Source organism: Drosophila erecta, unplaced genomic scaffold (genome assembly GCF_003286155.1).
Source record: "Drosophila erecta strain 14021-0224.00,06,07 unplaced genomic scaffold, DereRS2 tig00000021-arrow-pilon, whole genome shotgun sequence".
Lineage (NCBI taxonomy): Eukaryota > Metazoa > Arthropoda > Insecta > Diptera > Drosophilidae > Drosophila > Drosophila erecta.
In genome coordinates, this window is record NW_020825198.1 from 6,374,012 (window position 1) to 6,393,609 (window position 19,598).

General features: G+C 42.9%; 3 protein-coding genes across 8 annotated transcripts in view; 2 read left to right on the forward strand and 1 right to left on the reverse strand.

Moving 5' to 3' along the window:
- The window catches only part of LOC6546254, a 40,034-nt gene extending 26,734 nt beyond the window's left edge, over positions 1-13,300 (forward strand). For 2 of the 3 annotated variants that reach the window (XM_015158320.2, XM_015158321.2), the window contains exons 3-6: positions 7,480-7,563; positions 7,648-7,852; positions 8,955-10,090; positions 10,178-13,300. In XM_015158320.2, coding sequence (XP_015013806.2) covers positions 7,480-7,563; positions 7,648-7,852; positions 8,955-10,090; positions 10,178-11,416 — 2,664 coding nt within the window. In that variant the 3' untranslated portion in view covers positions 11,417-13,300. The remainder of the gene's footprint in view (positions 1-7,479; positions 7,564-7,647; positions 7,853-8,954; positions 10,091-10,177) is intronic. The other variant, XM_026976464.1, reaches the window with a different exon arrangement.
- A 521-nt stretch (positions 13,301-13,821) lies between these two features.
- LOC6546255 (20-hydroxyecdysone protein) lies at positions 13,822-15,445 on the reverse strand. Its single transcript, XM_001971731.3, has one exon. The coding sequence runs from the start codon at positions 15,347-15,349 to the stop codon at positions 14,018-14,020; it is 1,332 nt and encodes a 443-aa protein (XP_001971767.1). The 5' UTR covers positions 15,350-15,445; the 3' UTR covers positions 13,822-14,017.
- A 2,946-nt stretch (positions 15,446-18,391) lies between these two features.
- The window catches only part of LOC6546256 (cyclin-dependent kinase 14), a 96,705-nt gene continuing 95,498 nt past the window's right edge, over positions 18,392-19,598 (forward strand). For 2 of the 4 annotated variants that reach the window (XM_026978059.1, XM_026978061.1), the window contains exons 1-2: positions 18,392-18,862; positions 19,203-19,498. In XM_026978059.1, coding sequence (XP_026833860.1) covers positions 19,273-19,498 — 226 coding nt within the window. In that variant the 5' untranslated portion in view covers positions 18,392-18,862; positions 19,203-19,272. The remainder of the gene's footprint in view (positions 18,863-19,202; positions 19,499-19,598) is intronic. The other 2 variants (XM_026978060.1, XM_026978062.1) reach the window with 1 other exon arrangement.

The window sequence follows — 19,598 nt, forward strand, 5'->3', positions numbered from 1 at the left end:
CACCACTTCGAACGCAATGTCGACGGCCTTTTACATTATTTTTGTGTCTGCCGTTCCCTTTGATTTTATTTTATTACATTGTGTATTCTTGTTTTTTGTGCTGAAACGCATTTGATGGAAAATCTGTTTTTTATCGATCCGTCAATTTAATTTTGACGTGATTCCCGCATGGCCAATGGGTATCTGAGTTATCGAGGAGCATATTGATTTGCGCAAATTCCGGATTCAATAAAGGGCCTATAAAAATAAAAAAGCTAATCTACAGAATGGTTAGTAGGCTATAATTTTGTTCACAGAGCCGTTTCTAAACGACTGCTAATCATGGGATCCATATAAATTAAGCAATTCATTTTGTGTTCCAAACTTTCCTCTTGGTCATAATACAGTCGTTGCCATTATCCACCTTAACTGATTTTCTTGTGTGTGGATCCTGGCATCCTGCTATCCTGGCGAGTGTCCTGCCGTCATGATATCCTGATGTCCTTGGCTGCTGCTGCTTTATGGACCAGCTGTCAGTTGCGTTCGTCTCGGGGCATTTCAGCGCTGTGCCTGTCATGCAAATATATTGTCCTTTTTAATTAAAACACAGCCTTCAAATTAGTGCTCACACATACACACAAACTTTTCTTGACCCGAAAACCGAAATAAGTTTTTCACTTCCAAACGAAATTTTTTAATGAAGTCACTGGGTTGATGATGTTACAATATTTAGATTTTAGATTGAAAGATTTGATGGCCTTTGGGGCTCTTGCTCAGCTCGTTCACGATGATTTTCCACATTTTTCACACTGACTTTTGCCTTTTCTTGCCTGAATTAAGGGGACATTTTTCTTTTTATTTCGCCAGACACACTTCGACCCATATAAGCATTTCTTTCGCCCTCCTTGATGTGTTTCATGTGTAATTTTGCAGTCGCTCATTAAAAATAATTACATCTGCTTTTGGTAAGAAATGGAAAGGAAAAAAGTACACAAACCCACAAAAGGAAAATAAAAGGAGGGTAAAAAGAAAAGGCAGAAGTTCTGGTTTCTCACTCTGGCATTAACCAGACCTCTTGAAAGAAAATTTAAATAAGTCCTAACCAAACTCGATTTTATATTTAAGCACTTCGCATTTTATGTGCTGAAGAAGACGAGCTTTAAAATGCTTTTCTGTTTGCGGTCAAAGTTGTGATAAAGATGTCCTTGCACATAGATATATATATACAAGTGTGCGAATAAATCAACAAAAACACACGCAAGGACAAAAAGATTAGCTTTATCTTTTGGGGTTGACTTCCACGAAGTCAGGAAGCTGGCAAACTATGGACTCGCAATCCTAGACCAAAAGGATCTTGGGTTTTTGGATTTTCAAATCGAAGCAACATAAAAGACAAATGCAAACACTACACACATACATTTATGGCCATTTCCATGATTGACCGACTCGAATGTGTGCGAGTGTTTGAATAAGGATATGTATACCAAATGTGTATATAGTGAGGGTGGCTAACAATAATGTACGACCATGTCCTTCTGTCATTCAGACTGTGCGTGATGAATAAATGATGCGCCCCATACAAGTTTCAATGATTTTGCTTTAGTTTTGCCTTTCCACCCAGCAAAAGGCAGTCGTACTTTGATATGCGCAGTGGAAAAGGTACATTAACTTTGTGACTGGGAATGTGAAAAGTTCGAAATGATTCGGGTTTAGCTGCTGATATACGAGTATGTCTTATGGCATTGATTGCATTCCCAGCAAGTTTCGCCCATAAAAGGAATTTACTTGGTGCGCTTATTGTATTCCAATACGTATAGGTTGAGTCATTATTTTGGTGCTTTTCATCATGGCTATAAATTCCAAATAAATGTCTCCTTCTCATTCGATTCATAGTACAAAAGGTGAAATTACGTAGATATTAATATTGACACAGATATAAACGTGGATCAATATATTGTAGAATGTACATTTATACCCCCATGAATGGCATAACTGCCCTACCAATCATCTTAAGGGTATCCAGCGCCCTTTAGCCTTCATTAGCTGCAACCCTTTTAATGCTCGCCATGTGTTGCATAATATTCCTTTGGCCGGGAAATAAAAATGTAAATTCTACAAATTTGCCACGCACAAGCGAGCATTAAACCCTTGCCACAAAAAAAAACAACACATGTGTATGGTATCGGGCAGAGTAAACCGGCCAATCATCAGTGGGCCTGATGGTTTTTGGCCAATTTATTTGCTTTTGGCAGTGCTCGTAGTTTCAGCCCCCCCTCGTTTTTCACCTCCGCCCATGTCTGCCTCCATTTGGGCATTGTGCAAATTCTGTGTATTTAATGCAGTGCCAAAATGTTTGACTTGGCCCAAAAGAGCAGAGTGTCCACAATCCCTCGATTCCCCCTGTTTTACTCCCTAAATGCCACTTGGCAATGTTTACGCTTATGCTAATTTTTGGGTCCATGTACAAAGGCGAGTGTATTTATGGGGAAATGTTGACATTTCAGCATTTTCTTGGTGTTTCTGCCCAGCCGAATTTCCGGCCAACACATGTAGCTCAGTTTTTCCTGATTACACGGATTTGGATTGCAGCTGTAGTCCAAATTCCATGCGCTGGAGCAGCCAACTCCTGATTAATCACATAAATCCGAATGCCAGAATGCAGCCAAGCTCAAACTAATCATAAGCAGCTTTATAAAAAAGTAGAAGTGCTTAGATTATGTTCTTTGAGTGATGAAGAAATATTTGTACTGCTTAGAAGTAGACAATTGTACTTAGTTATTATTTGTATTGTTCAATATTTTAGTCACAGCACTTTCTCGCAGTGCAGTGCCATCAGCTCGACGCATCTTGCTGCACTAAATGTCCTGACATGAATGACATGCAGATTCACTTAACTCAAATGCCTGTCTCCGTCTATCCAGCTGGTCCATCCGCCCACTTGGTGGTGCAATCAACCCGCAGTGGGTGGCGCTGCACTCCGCCCACTGAAGCCCTCCACCCCTCCACCCAGGAGCCACTGCACCAGCGACCATACTAAGCCCTTCTTCTGCGCTGCGTTGGCAAGGCTTTTGAGCAACTAATTAGATTCAGCCGCCCCTGAGCCAAAACCCCCTTGGCAGTAACTTAATTTACTATGCAATTCTGCTGCCCTTGTTCTTGTTGTTGTTGTTGCTGTTGCTGCTGTCATCTGTGGATATTAATTTCCTCATAATTTAGTTGGCATTTGCATTTGCATTTGTGGTTTTGATTTTGCGGTTGGTCGAACTTAAAGACGAGCAAGACCGCATTCGTAAAAACGTGAAATGGAAGCGTGGAAATGCGGAGAAAATGTTAATTAGAGTTGGGAAAACTGCCGTGTTTAGTGGGCGTGGGGCAGTAGCGTAAACTGTGTGGCAGTAGGAAAACTGTGCCACATAATTAACCATAATATTTGTGCACATGCATCGTCAGTTAGAGGCTAACATGTATGTATGTGGGCTTATTTGTGTGCGTGTGTGTCTGTGGGCCGGAAATCTCTCGTGGACCAAATGACACAAACAGAGCTCCAACTGGCTTTTCCGGGGCCATTTTCCAGCCAACAGCTGGGGGAGGGTTAAACGTTTATGCGGGCCTAATCGGAACTGAAATGTTGTTAATGAAGATGCTGGAGAAATGTATGTTTGCAATTTAAATTGCCAAAACATGTATGACCAGTTTGGCTAATTTCGTTGCCATGTACTGGAGCACATGTTCTTCTAATTAAAACTTGATGTTCAGTTTTGTACGGAATTTATTTGATTACCCAAGTTTAATTGCCTCAAAAAACATATTTCTGCCAATTCGATTCATCTTATTCTAAGCATAAAGTCTCCGCCCATAAAAACGCGATTGTCAGGTGTTTAAGTGGAATTTTATGTCAACTTTAAGTGGGCCATAAGCACTTAAATAGTTTATGACCGCCCAATTGCAATGCAATATTTGATTTTAGCAATTGCCCAGCACCGAAAACTCGCAGCACTCGACAGTGTAGTTTGCTCTGGCCCAATTTGATTGTTTTCGCCCGGTCATAATGAATTTATTATTCATTATGAAGCTAACACCTCGCGGCTATTTGACAATTTCGCATGCTATTCATAAACTTGGGCCCATGTCGCCTGTCAGCACGTTTTATTGGCGAATCAAAAGCCACCGCAAATGGCAAACACACATGCATGTCAACGCGCCGGAATTTCCACGTTTTCCCTATTTCCAGGAGCTCTGCTTTTGGCTTGCGGTCAGCTGTTGGTCAGCAAACAAGCGTGAAATTGCACAAAAGCCGTGACGAGCTCTAAGCCAACGGAAAAGGGAACCTAAAAAAGGAAGAAAAGCCGCACAAACAGCGCCACATAAGGCAATCAGACGTGCGGCCTACGAATCTGCTCCGCTTTTCCTTTACTGCCGACCATCCACTCTCGTTTTTCCCTCTTTTATTGCAGGCTTTTCCTGCAGCCGCGAAGTATGCAACGCATTTCGTGTCGCATGCAATTTAGCAGGGGAATCTGATGGGCGAATTAATTGTATCTTATGGGTTACTAAATGCCAAAAGGATCATAAAAATGCAGTATGATGACAGTTTATGTTGGGATATATCCAAAAATGAATTATCCTTAATATCCTAAAATCCTTAATCCTAAATCCTTAATACTGTAAAACGAGAGCGCAATTTTCACCCACCTGCAAACTGCAAAACCCCATCAAAGAGTATATCCTTTAATGATATTTGTCCTTACCTCTCGCCACATCGCTCGTAATTAATCCCGCATTGATGGTGTTTGATTTGGATGTAGTGCCAGCATCTACATGGAGCTTAGATGAAGTTCATTTGGGAAAGGGTACTTTTATGGGCTGCTAATTAAATGCATACAATTAGCTTACACACGCGCTAATGATTCAATTATCTTTATTAGTTCCCTGGCATGCACTCTGCGCTGCAATCACGCAATGCTAAATATGTGTAGCAGGGAGCTTTGCTTTTAATTAAAACCAATTCGAATGCGAATCGATGGCCGTCGTGGCACGTTTTAAATTTAAGGTCCTTGGAATACGAGGCACAGAGCTCAGTGCTGCAAGCACTTCATTAAAGGGTGTAAAGTTGGAAATTTATTTTGCATTCGCCGTGCAGCGAACGTGCGGAGGCCAGTTGGCCAAATGGTTTTTGAAGGGCTGCCAATGGCAGTTGATGGAATGAAAAGGGGTGGCTTTTCCGGGCTGGGCTTATTTACGGCTCCAGCTGCGCCACTAAAATGGATTGAAGAGACGCGCATCGCCGCGATAAAATAGGTCAATCAAGCTGGCGAAACTGTTGTGGGATCAAAGTAATACGATCTGGGGAGTTAGGGCCCACTGTGCCATAAACTAAGACAATTGCAACCTTAAAAGTACACTAAAAATATATAAAATCCCTCGTTTCAAGCGGCTGACTGCCTTTAATCATTTGAGTTTTCTGAAAAACGCAAGATGTCCAAAAGTATGCAATACGTAGCCGACTTACTGCCACTTTTCTATTGGTTTTCAATCATTGCAAAGGCGATCAAAACTCTTTGACTGCCAACGATTCCACAACAAAAGATATTAGAGAAAGTAATCTGAAAATCATAATAGCAAACGAGCGATCAAGTACAAGAAAATACCAGTAAGCTGCTCCTGTAATCCATCAATGCGAATTGAAAGTGGAATTCCATTTCCCAGCACAGTAATGCCCCGCTTAGAGAAATTACTTTCACGCTTTGCTCCAACTGACAATCAACATTTTCGAGTTCAATCAATGCATCCGCTTATTTAGCTGCCACTTCCAAGCCGAGCCACTTGCCACTTGCCATTTGCCACACCCCCAATGCCAGCGCCTCCGGCTCCCAGTTGGAATTTATTTCATTCCTATTTCATGCAATTTTTATGCATTTTTCTATTTATAAAATTGCTGGCAGCGCAGTGCCCCGGAGTGCACACAAAATAATAAAAATGCCAGGGAAGACGTGCAAAAGGAAAATACGACAAAATAAACGTAAAATGCAAGCGGCGTCATTTCGCAGTTCCTTGCGAGTCTCACTCGTATTTTCCTACTTTTCCCGCCGCTTTGCCTTGTTTTCTGTACACGAAAAAAAAAGCTTATCATCACTTCCGAGGGTATCTATGTACATCCGGTGAAATGAAGTATGAATTAAAACCAGCTTAAGCGTAAATTCATAATATTCGCGGTTAAATATTTCCTAGCATACTATTGAGCTGTTCTCCCCGTGATTTCAAGTGATTATGCCATGATATGAATTTTTCCAACGTGTGGTTTTCCCCCCCAGTAGTGTGAAAATGCAGCGTGAGAAAACCAACCGAAACAGAGCTGGAAAAATGGTTGGGCGGCGGGGCGTGTAAGTGTTGGTAAACGTGGTGCAAAATGCCGTTACTGCCATCCGCATTTTCCATTTTCCCCGAAGCCGTTGTTGCCACCATTGTTGTAACTGTTGTGGTGTTGTTGCATTTGGGTCACCAATGCAGTTGTAGCTTTCCCATCCCCCCCCCTCCCAAGTTTCCCCTGTTTTTCTTTGCTGTTGTTGCTTGTTTAACAAGTTCGAGTGCATCGCATTTGTGAAAATTTAAAAAGGCATCTAAAAGTTGCTCGTGTATGCGAGTTGTGTGTGCGCTGTGTTACAAAAATAAAAGGAGAAAAGGCACAAAAAGGCAAAACAGGAGCGAACTTTTTGAGGCTCTGCCGCTGACACCAAAATGCACAAAAGCAACAGCGAGGCGAACTGAGATGGTTGTCCTTAGAGGGTTAAGGATATCGGTTACTGAAGTATCCTGGAAATGTGTACTGCAACGTTAAGTAAAAAGGGTTCCTAGGGCACCATATTTCGAGGCTTTACTTCACGTATTTTTATTCAGACGTTACGATCTTAAGTCTCTGAGCTATTAGGTTCATCTGTAGCAAAAAGTATGTCCCTTCACTACCTATTAGGGGTGCAAAATATAATAATAATACGTCCACAAGGCCCCAAGAAATCCCTTCTAACCCATTACACCCTCAAATCGGGAAAGTACCCATTGAAAAAAGTTTGCCTAACAATGTGTAAAAGGGTTTTTGGGGCAGGAGATGTGGCAAGTGAACTCTCGCAGTGGCAGGAGTCGAGTGAAACAAAACGAAAAGCAAACATATTTGACATTTGCATACGAAAAGTGTCAAAAGAACCAAGAAGCTACACACACAAACTAACCCAAGCAAACACACAAGCAAGCGACCGCACCAACACCAACACAGGCACACTGACAACAATTTGGTGTTGCTCCAAAAATATCTACATTTGAGCTGACAGTTTTAGTAGAAATTACCAGAGTAGGATTACTGGTTAAACTCAATAAGTTAAGTTCACACCTTAAACTATTTACTATACACTGTATAATAATTTTCTCGCAGTGCAGTGCTGCTCGCTTATGCCACTTCCGTGACGCCTTCTTATCTGTGTCCTTTCTGCTCTCCTCTCTTCCTGCCAGGAACGCTACAAGGCCGACATTAGCCTGGCCATACAATTGCTGCAGTGCAAGCCGGATAGTTTTGTGTCCCAAAAAGTGTCATCGGTGGGTATGCAATGTGGTGTATGGACTATCGTATACCGCCTGTGGGAGAATCCTGCGGCTAAATGATGTTTTCTCTATGCACAGCTACCAATTGATATTCAATCGAAGGTGTCGGCGTACATGAGACTGGAGACGAACTCCCATTCCGATTCCGAGTGCAGCAATAGCGGAGTGGGCGTGGCCACCACTGCTTCCTATAAAGTGCTTCCGGCCTCCGACTCGCCGCCCCCCTCCGCCTGCCCCTTCCCGCCCACGGCCATGGTCTATTCGATGAGGGGAATCGGTAGGTGTTAGTAGACCATGTTGAGCCCTATGATTTTTCCCATTTCCGCCTGAGTTCGACATTTTTTATTTGATTTATTGATTTACGTTTTCTAGGCACCGGATTCAATCACGAAGACTGCGTTAAGTTAACAATATGATTTCGTCCTCTTCCCCTAGCCTAACATACTTTATTTGCATTTAAAGGGTACATTCGGACATTAAATATTTCATTATAGTTTATCGCGCACATTTTATTTGCTATACAATATTATTTGAGATGTGAAAATCATTGTTTTGCCCCATTCATTCCCTTAAAATAGTTTTACAATTAATTCCATCATTTATAAATTTCTGCAAAATGTGTACTACTTACAAGCATTTTCCATTTTATTGGTTTGATTGGCATTTTATATAGAGACTATATAAAGTTTACAATTTGATTTCTACCCGTAATTGCGTACATTCCACATCATTGTGCTTTGTATTGCCATTCATTTCTCCTCGATTATTGTTCATTTGCATTAATTGCCAGCATTTCAATTTAATTTGTATTTATTATTCCAATTTTTTCGCTTGATTGTATGCAGTTTTTGTTTCCATAATTACAATTTGAAACTACTGCAACATAACTCGGAGTTGCAGTTTTTCGTTTCGGTCTTGGAAATATATACATGTTTGTGCCGAAAGCATATTTTAGGCCAGAATGCTGCAAAGCCATGGATGTGGCCAAAAACTTTTTGTTGATCAATTTGGCCTATTTTTGTTGGTTTTAATACATGCCTTTTTGATGAGATACATTTTGGCAAAAAATGCTTTTGTTGCTGGCATTTTGTGTACCACAACAGCATTAAACTAGTTAAATCCGTTTTTTGTACCCGAATTTATTGGAAATATATTTTTTCTAACTGCCAACATTTTAGGTATTACCTTTTTTGTTAGAGTTACATTACAAAGTCAACTTTTTATTTTGTTGTTTTATATAAAAATGTATAAATTTTTACTTGTAATTTAAGTTATATATAATTATCTAGTTCGTCCCCAAATAATTCTAATTAAATAGCCGCAAATATCTAAAAAACTTTCAAGTATCAGAGGAGATTTACTAACTTCCATATTCTTGTATCTAGATGCCGCTAATGGGAACACGACCACAAATCCTCAACAGCAGTCGAATCCACCGACGAATAACAATACCAGCAACAACAAGGACACTCTAAATAACAACAATGTTAATAACAGCAGCAGTAACAATTGCAACAATCAAACTAATACAAACAATAGCAATAATAGTCAAGCAACCAATCCCGACATGATATCGCCCACAATAATGGCCAAGTTTTTGGAGGACGAACTGAAGGCGAATGAGGTGAAACACTGCGATACGTGTCAGTGCAGCAAACAGGACCTGCAGGTCCTGGCGGATGTGTCTCGTTCCTATTCGGTGGCCACCCAAACGCCCCATCAGTTGCAGCTCCAAGGATCGGGATTGAATGAACCACTGACCCAGCTTTGTCTGAGATGTCATAGCAATCTAAACTCCCCGTCGCGAACCAACAGTCCATATCTGATGAAGCTGGTCAAGTCCAGTGACTCCGTAATATCGGAGACCAAGAGTTCCGTTTCGGATCTGAACGACATGGACAAGCTGTTTGTGCCGGCCAAAAAGGATGACCTCATGGTGAATCCCATACTGGGACATCATCGACTCTGCGAAAGAACTGCGCTTTCGGGTCAGAATACGGAGTACGGCAATGGAAAGCTGACCACCTCCACGATGATGTATCCCACCACTCATTTGGGTGCCTATGCAGCGGAAAAGTATCTGCTGGAGACGAGCAATCTGGGCCAGCTGCGGAGTGGGTATCAAAGGAGATTCCTGGATGGCGGTGGAACTGCCCTGCAACTGCTAAGCAAATATGAAGCAGGTGCCGTGGGCGTAGGCCATGGCGATCTGGAGGATGAGTCCAGTAAGCCTCTGCTGTCGGGTGTCTCGCAACCAAGTCTGCTGGAATCGGAGCAAGCTCCTCCTCCGCAATTGGTGGTTCCTGCCAAGCTGGAGGATGTCTGCGAGCCACAGCCTAGTAAACCAGTGGCTCCAGTGGCTCCACCAGGAAGTACTACACCCGCTGCCCCACCATCGGGCACTCAGTTGAAGTCCACGAACTCCGGAAGCGTCCAGAGCCTGTGGAGCAACAAAACCAGCAGTTGCGAGGGGGCCAAAATGTTCGAGACTTTCAACAGGAATCTCATTAAAACGATCAAGGTATAATGCAGCCGATGGAAGGCACATTTGAATATTTAAATATTTTTATAGTATTTAGTTACTAATGTGTTGATTTCGTTCCCTCAGGCGGAGAATCCCAAGTACCGCGGTCCGCGTCTGTGTGCCATGCGAATACAGCAAAATGGCCAGAGCAACATCCTGCTGGACAATCTGGAGTCCATAGAGACCTACACCCCGGTGATCTACAAGCGACGAGAAAAGCTCCTGGACGAGGAGCTCAACGATGGCAAGGACATTATCACCAGCAAGGAGAGCAATGCCCAGTCGGTGGTGGAAGCCTGGCAAGGATCAGCAGCTCCCCACGAGAATGTCGCCCTTCAGCCAGTGCTCGAGCCCCAAGTGGAAACTGCCGAGCTGGAGCCAGTGGAGACCAAGCCCAGCGAACAGACCACAAATCCTGGTGTGAACTCACCCAAACACTCGGCCAACTCCAGTTCCATTAGCGATGCCATCGACTACCAGGAAAGTGTCCTTCTCAGGCGCCAGCAACTCAGCAGAGTGGCTGAATGGGTGCAGCATAATACGCAGCAGCTGGAGCAAAGAAATCTGCAGCAGGCGCCGCCAGCCAGTGATTCCAACTCCGGAACCGAAAGACAATCCTCGTACTCCACGCTGGACCGCATGGACTCCATATCCATCGAGAAGCTCTCGATGGACTCCGGTTACAAGACCACGCCGCAACAGCTAACCAACGGCTATCCGGAAAAATCAACGGAGGACTCGCTCTCGCCCAAGACAGATATCACCAGCAATTCCTTGCCAGAGAATCCGCCGGGTACCGCTGTGCCGCCCAAGAAAACGGAGATGTGCACCACCTACTACCGGAGGACAAGCAGATCGGGACTACCAGTGGCATATACCACGGTTGCAGGTGGGCCACCTGCCGACTCGAGTCCACCCGCTGAGTCCGCGTCCTCCGGTTCTGAGGCCCTCATCTGCCCCGAACAGCCCACGTGTGATATACTCAACTACAAATACTATCCCAATGACACGGATAAGACGCGATCCGTGCAAGCGGAGCTGCACACGACCACCCAGAACGTGGACATTGCCCAGATGGAGTACAATGTGAAGCAGTTCCTCCTCAAGCAAAACGAGTGGTCCATGCATGGAGGAGCATCTGGTGCGAGTGCCGGGGCGGTGCTACCAGGATCTGGAGCAGCGCGCCTGCTGCAGCGCAGGATCTTGGGTCCTGGCGTGGGTGAGCGGGTCAGGATGGCCACTCCCGGCGGCGCTGTGGCCACCAAGACCAGCACCCAGTCATCCAACAACCTGACGCCCCACAGAACTGAAACGAATTTATAAGCAAACGGGGTCGACGAGTGCGCCACACATCCAAAGAGTAAACCAAACTGTATTCTAGCCTAGTTTTGCTACTTTTAGTTCGTACTCCGCGGTCTATATAGCTACGATATAGCAGCGCTTAAGTTGGGTGACACAAGACGTGCTAATAGCAATGATACTATACATATGTACGATAAATGTAATACTTACACCACAATCTACAATCTAAGCTAGCTAAAGTTGCTTTGCAGCCATCACTAAGCTAATAAGTTGGCTATAAAGGGCGCACAAATATCTGAGGCGTTGGTTAAGATAGTTCCCATATGCGTTTCTGTTCCAAACCTACTGATCTATATCATTTGAGCACCTGCTACACATCTATATTATATGCTACCCTTTGAAGTCTTCCTTTACTTTACAATTTACACTTTATTTGTCTGCTTTCTTAAGCTGTCTTCCTGTAGGATCCACTTTCGTGTAAAACCAACGCTGGAAATCTGAGGCCCAACAGCAACTGCAGCTGAAATCAAAAGCAAATCTAAGACATATGATATGGTCACCCCTAACGATATAACCGAAAATTATATACAAACTAAAATTGCGTAACTTTTTGATGTCTGCATGTTAATGTAAACCACGAGAATTCGCAAACTTGCCCAAGCAAACTTAGGTTACACTGGAAATATATATTATATTTATAGGAGTATACAGATAATTATGCTATATACGATTTATATTTGATAAGCGCGTTATATTTTCTAGATTCCGATTGTGCAATATTTTTTGGTAGTGTGAGAAACGAAAACGATTTTTATTTTTATAAAATGCGACCAAAAACCGAGGTGAGAGTTTTCTGACTTTTCATTTATATTTTCTATTCGAGCATTTTGTCCAGCCGCAGAAGCTTAGCGCTATTATCAAACCAGATCTGTCTATCGAAGATATATACAAGTATTGTACCTTTTTGCCCGAAAAACTGTACTCATTCCTGCCCATTAGATGACCTTCATATAGAGAACTGTAATCCTCTGCTAAGCTGCTAAATCAAAGATATATTAGCCCCGCTATATACACGTACACCCAAGCCAGAATCATAATCAGAATCAGAATCAGAAACGTACACGGACTCATTGCATTATAAACGTATCTGAACAGACATATGAGTGTAGTACCCACATATATTTACATCTATATATACATAAACATATATGCATATATATATATTCATCTTATACGTGTATACCCGACCCACAAGAACACAACAACAACCAACAACAACAACAAAAACAACAACCAAAAGAACATTCAACGGCTTCAGAAGAAGAAACCCAAAAAGAAACTTTTCTATGTACTACCCATCTCCACATGAATCGAAATTATATTGAACACGATGATATTTACTCGATATTTACACCCATGTACGGCTGCTATCTGTATCTCTATATCTCGATTACTTTACCATGTATACACTGAGCGAAATGCTTAAATGGAAATGCTTTAAGACACTGTTATGTTTGGCCTACTTATGTAAACGTCTAATTAGCATAAATTCAACTCGCACAGGGAGCGAAAAGTCCCTACTAATATTGCTTACTACGAATCAAGGGATCCAGCTCTATAGCTCTATAGCTCTATAGATCCTCAGCCTGTTATGCACTTTATCCTACGATACTAACGAAAAATCAAAAATCTCTTACTAAGTTCATGTACCAATCTCGAAAAAGACTTAACTTGGATAAGAAACTAAACCATTTCCGATAATCACCAACTTTCTCTTGCTCCCTCACCTGTAACTCACTGCTCAACGATCCAGTTTTCCAGCATTATAAGGTATATATCAAAATCTCATTAAAACAATAGAACACTGCCCCAAGTCCCAGTCACTGCCCCGTTTCCCCCTCTACCCGCGAAAACCCAAAAGTAACTTTAAGTAGTATCATTCTTCAGCTCAAGAAATCACAAACAAAACCCCAAAAACTTTACGTAAGGCAGCCCAATTAAGTAAAACCCGAAAACGTAGCTAAAGAATAACTAATACATAAAGCAAATCGAAAAAATTGAAATGGAATTTCAGCAAAAAAATCGAAATATATAAAAACTAGCTTAAATATTTGGGCATAAGTTCAACTCCAGCTGCGACATCTAGTTTAAATTGGAAGCCTTTGTTCTATCGCCTAGGTTCGAAACATTTCAGATAATTAGCCTTATATAAATGTGTACATTTACTGCGCGTTTTGGTTGATGTAACCATTCTTGAGCTATTGAACCACCTTAATGTGAAACAAAAAACAAAGCAAAACAAGGACAACATTAAAATAATAAATCAAGAAAACAAGTGGAAATAATTCAAATAAATATGAGATAATTTTTGAATAAACTTCGCCTGTGTTTTTCACTTTCATGAGCCCATTCAAAAGCTGTATAAATATTATCAGTTGTTTGTTTTATTTAATGATTTTGTGTTCTCTCATTTGTATGTTTAAATTCCTGGGCTGTGTATGAAATAAATAATTTGTTGCGGTGCATGCACTTAGAAAACTAAAGAAGCATTTCCCTATCGAAAAATGTCGACGAAAATGGCGTCAGTCGGTTTGTGGGTTTGCCTAATGGAATCTCAACCCATTAGAGAGCCACTGCATCGGTGGCCACCGGATGATTGTGGACAGCGTTTCCGTCCTCGCCGGCATCGTCGTTGACCACAATAACCTCGTTGGAAGGCACTGCAGCGTCCTCGAAGGAGTCGTCAATGCTTTCGCCACTGGCGCGCAACTCATTTTCAGATTCCGGGGCGAATTCATCCTGGGCAGGATCGATTTTGTCATCGACGGCGGGTTTTTCGGGCGCTTGAGTGGCTGGAGCGGCAGCTGGGGCATTCTGGGGACGATTGCCACCGAGGAAGTTGATGATACCCTGCAGGGGATTACCACCTTGCTGGGCAGGCGGAGCAGCAGCCGTGGCATTGTTATTGCCACCAAACACATTGTTGACGAACTGCTGGATGGGACCTGGTGGACGCGGAGTGGTGGACACCGCCTGCTGCTGCTGGCCAGTCAAACTGGACAGGGTGTTCTGGAACTGGTTGCCCAAATTGCTGGCGAACTGCTGGATGCCCTGGAACGCCTGTGTGGTGGCATTGACGGCAGTCTGGGCCGCATTTTGCACCGCCTGTTGGGCGGAGGTGATGGCGGCCTGGGGATTCAGGAAGCCGGGCACCGTGGGAGCCGGAGTTGCTGGAGCCGCTGCAGCAGGAGCAGCCTCATCCGCCTGGGCTTGAGCTGGAGCTGCAGCGGCAGCGGCAGCGGCAGCTGGCTGCGGCTGGAACTGATTCAGGAATTGACCAATTGGAGAGTTCTGGATCAACTGCTGGACAAAGTTGCCCTGGGTGGTGCTCTGCTGGGTGGGCGTGGCCTGGGTGGCTTGGCGCACCTGAGGATGGGCGGCGTCCTGGTCAACCGACTGCACCTGGTCCTCCGGATTCGGGGAGAGCTCCACGGCAGGCACAATAGCGGCCTCTTCAGCTGGCAGAGATTTCAAAATATTCTGAGCAGGTTCCCCTTTGATTTCTGTAGTCTCCTGTTTGATTTCTGGCTGCTTGACTTCCTGAGGCTTCTCCTCAATTTCCAGGGAGCCTTTCTTGATCTCCGGGCGATTGAGCTCCTTTTGCTTTGTGACGCTTTCAACGACTGGCTCTAGTTCTTTAATCTCCTCAGTCTTAGACTTAATTTCTGGCTTATCCTCCCCATCGATGTGCCTCGCTTTTTCTTCCAGGCTAATTGGCTTCACTTCCTCCGGCTTAGCTTGCTCCTTGAGCTCCTCGTTGACCAAGGATAAAGCTGCTGGTGGCTGCTTATCCTGGACAATGGCCACAGGAACATCGATCGGCTCGTTGGGTAAATTCAGCACTCTGGCCTGGCTGATGGCCAGAAAAACGAGGATCAAGGCAACGGGCTTCATTCCTGCGACTTATTTTCTAAACCTCCTTGGATTTCAATCGATGCGTTCACTAGCGCCTCACGGCCGCAACTGTTTGAAATTTCTTTAGGCCCATCGCATTTTATACAAACCGACGGCTGCGCAGTCGCAGTTGACTTTGTTGGCGGACAAACCAGCATACAGGGCTAAAATGTGGGAAAGAGGTGGGGAAAAGTGGCAGTATCACTACCATCGACTTGGCCAATTCTTGCACTGAGTGTCATTGAACTGGACCAACTTGGTCTTGGTATCGGGAAGCCAAACCGTTTTGGCCACGAAGCTGCACTTGTAATTGGCCATCTTGTTGGGCCACGAAAAAGGGCTGGGACCATCATCGATCATGTTTGTTTTATCGGCTAAAGGTAGTGGTTTTACTCCGGGAATATGGCAGAAATAAGTTTATGCAAGTAATAAAATTTATGGTTTTCTGAAGTCCTTGTCGTAATGCTAATATTTCCTTGTTTGTTTAGGACTGCAGTTAGCCGAAAAGTACCTGGTTTTTCCAATATCTTGCTGGCTTACAACTGCAAGCTGTGTTTACTTTAAAATTCAGCTGGATTAAGGTAATCTTGGGTCATTTTTGAGGAGGATAAAAAATGTATTTGTAGCCTAAAAAAACTAAAGATCTATGAAAAGAAAAGTATCAAAATCTAATGCTGTGATTACAAAATCGCTTGCATTGATCAACTGTGCAGCGATTAGCTTCTATTTCAGTCTTTCCCCGATCATCGATTGCTGCATGCAACTGCCCCTTTTCCGCAGGTTTTCCACTTTTTCACTCTCGTTCCTTGTTGACTCGATTCCAGGCAGCGACATTTGATCAGCAGATTTTTCTGGTTTTCTTGTTTGGCTAAACGCTCCTACAAGAAACGCATTTGGCCCTATCGCTCGTTCTGCTCGCTGGATGGTGAATCTTAAGCTCTGTGGATCTGTGGCTCCTCTGCGGTCTTCGGTCTTCGGTCTGCGGTGGAAACCCGTTCCCCAGACGGACTTAAATGCAGACTCAAGATTCAGACGCAGACTGGTAGGAGAAACCTGCTCCGGCTATTTTTAGAGTCAATTAGCTTTGGACCGACTGTCTCTGCAGGGAAGATGCATCTCTGGGATGCGTTTTCCCCGGTTCTGGGTTAATAATTCATTAGAAATGCACAGAAACCGAACCAAAACGCCCACACGACCGGCTAACAATGGTCCAAATGTGTTCTATGCAAATGAGCCCATTTAAATGTAGTTAAATGGGTCAAGCGTTTGATGGAGAAAACGTTGCTGTGCATTGAAGGAAACTTATCTCCTGTCCACATGGGACTTTCATATAGCGATCGATCGATCCATTTCCAGCTCGATCGGTGCTCAGAACTCGTTCTTGGGCTCTTTTGGCCAACAAGAGGCCTGCAAACAGGCCAAACCTGCAAGGGCCAAGTCGATTTACAGCCAAAGGTAATAAAAAGAATACAATTCAAGTAGGAGCACAGACTATTAAAACAAGCTTTCAATACCCTTAAATAACTATAATCATATAGAGTGATGGCCTGAACAGTTTGATGTTAGATTTATATCATTTGATGTTTTGCATATTATTCATATTTATATTCAACAACCAGAACGTTAAGCTATTTATATTAATGTTCAAATGTATAACTCATTGACCGTCTATTTTAGTATGCTTTCTTTGAGGGCATCAAGAGAAATCAAAGATCGAAATGGATTGCAAAGGACATTGACTTGAAACTCTGGGATCTCGCAACTGATCTTCTGCAGATCTTTTATGACCCCAGCTTGTGGCTTTTAATTCTGCAACAAAATTGATTTCGGCAATGGAAAGAACACGTTTCCCCCCAAGTTACAAAAAACAAAACAAAAAAAATAAAACTCATTTCGGTTCTGTCGATTTTTATGGCTTTTCTTGGAGTTGGTTTATTGCCGCTTTTTTTGTCTGATCTCTGGCGCCCAAAAAATGTTGCTCGAGTTTCGGTTTCAGCTTTGATATTATGCAATTGTTAGCCGTACTCTTTTTTACACAATTGACTGTCGAATTAGCACCTCACTCACATCCAGCGACAGGTGACGATATTGCGGGCGGGGAGTGGGCGTGGCCGCAGCAACAACAAAACACATTACTCTAAACGGTGGCAACTTTCACTCAACAACCGTGCGGAATACTAAAAAAATCAAAAAATAAATAAACACCCATGCAAAGTGGGCGACAAAAACAGCAACAAAATGTACGAAACTGGGAGCGAGTGGGAGATTCAGGCGATCTTCGTCATCCGAAATTACCTCACTTATAAAATAAGCCGCTTGTTGTTGCCGTTTTTTCAATTGTCGAGATATTTGTGTCATATTTTGCTGTCAAGGTCACAGATTTTCGCCAAATTGTAAAAAACATCGATTTTGTCTTAGACAATGGTGGGTACTTGTAAAAATGTTTCTGCCAAGGTCACTTATCCCTTTTGGACCTTAACTAATGAATACGTTTCGAGTTTATTGCAGAAAGAAAAATTTTAAAAAAAGTAGATTTAAGAAACATTCTTTAAAAAAACATGTTCGTAAATGAGCGCTTTATTTAGTAATTCATATAATGTGGCATGCAAACTAAAACCAGAGGTCAGGTTTCTACATTAAAGTGATTTTTATTTACTTATAGTGGCAATCCACATTTCCTTGGCAAGCAAATAAAAAGTAAATTCAGTTACTTTTTTGTTTTGAAAACTCTGTTGGAAGGCTGCCAGAATGTTTTTCTGCTGAGTTTGACGTTACCGGATCTTTGAATTTTTGTGTACTGTTAGCCTCTCAAATTGTCTTGGTTTTATTAAATCGTTTGCTAGCTGCAGTTGTGTTTCAATCAAACGTTTTTTTTTTAATTGGTTATTTATTTAAATTCTTAGAATTGTAAGTGTTTTTGTAGAAATTTGAATGTTATTATTTAATTATGTTTTGCCTAACAGAATGCTGTTAGTTGCGTGCTGTTAAAAGCCAGCAGTATTTTCTGCAAAGGCATATGTTTCGGTATTTTTCAGCAGCGCCGCCTGGTATATTGGCGCTGACCGCCGCCTGGCCACACTGGCGATGTGGTGTGACCAAATTCGTGCTCGCTCCGCGAGTCGCCGTCAAAAAACTGTGAAATTACACATGAAACTAAACAAATAATCGCGTAAAATTAGCGAAAACATGTGCAGCGGTCGTTAGAAGAGTGCGGCAACCATACGGGCCAGTGAAAACGTGCAGGTGCGAGCGAGGAAACACGCGTACGCGTCACTGGCAACAACAACAAACACTCAGTGCACCAACACTCATAAACACACACTCACGTACACACGCACGGACTCGCGCGAACACGCGCGCACACATGCATAAACACCGACGCACATGCAACAAAAATAAAATAAAAACAAAAGAGCCAGCGAAAGAATAACACAAATAAATTTGATAAATTCAATTGTAAATTAAGGCAGCTGCAAGTGTGCAAGAAAATGTGCTAAGCAAAAATATCAAATAGTAAGTCGTGCCCACTTAAGTGAACCGAAAGTAGAGAAGCAGAAGAGTGGCCAAAATATCAATATATAGATTTGATATTTAAAAGCAACGAAAGTTAACATGCAGTAAACTTAAACGATGGACAATTGAAGCAAAATAGCACCACAGTTGAATAAATACGTAAATAAAATTCAACAAATAAAATGCAAAATATCGTTTCTGACCAATAAGATAACCAAACAACCACTGCTTTTAATTTATTTTTAATTTTGTGTACTTCCTGGTTACGAAATACCCTGCAGCCCCTCCCCACCTATCCTCCCGCTGATTAACAAATTTCGCGTTTTTCCCCCCTTATCAGCTGACTTACGCATACTAATCCCACCCAGTTGCCACCCCTGCTTCTTGCACCTGTAAGGAACAGGTGACTAATGCACTGCTCGCGAAGTTTGTCAGCTGCTGGCGCTGTGGATGCAACAACAACAAAACTAACGACATCCGCATCGGCAACAACAACATCGGCTTTCTACAGAGCTGCGACGTCGGCGTCGGCAGAGGCCTCTGTCTGCACAACACCAGCGACAACAAAATCAAAAACCAAAACTATGGCCACCACCACAACAACAACAACAACGGGAGCAACAAATGCTAAAGATGGTAAGTTATAGATAGTTATAAGCTAAAGGGATCCATGGAATTCGTTGGTGACCCCGAACCCTTTAAAACTGCCCAACTGCATCTGCATTTTTTTGACTTG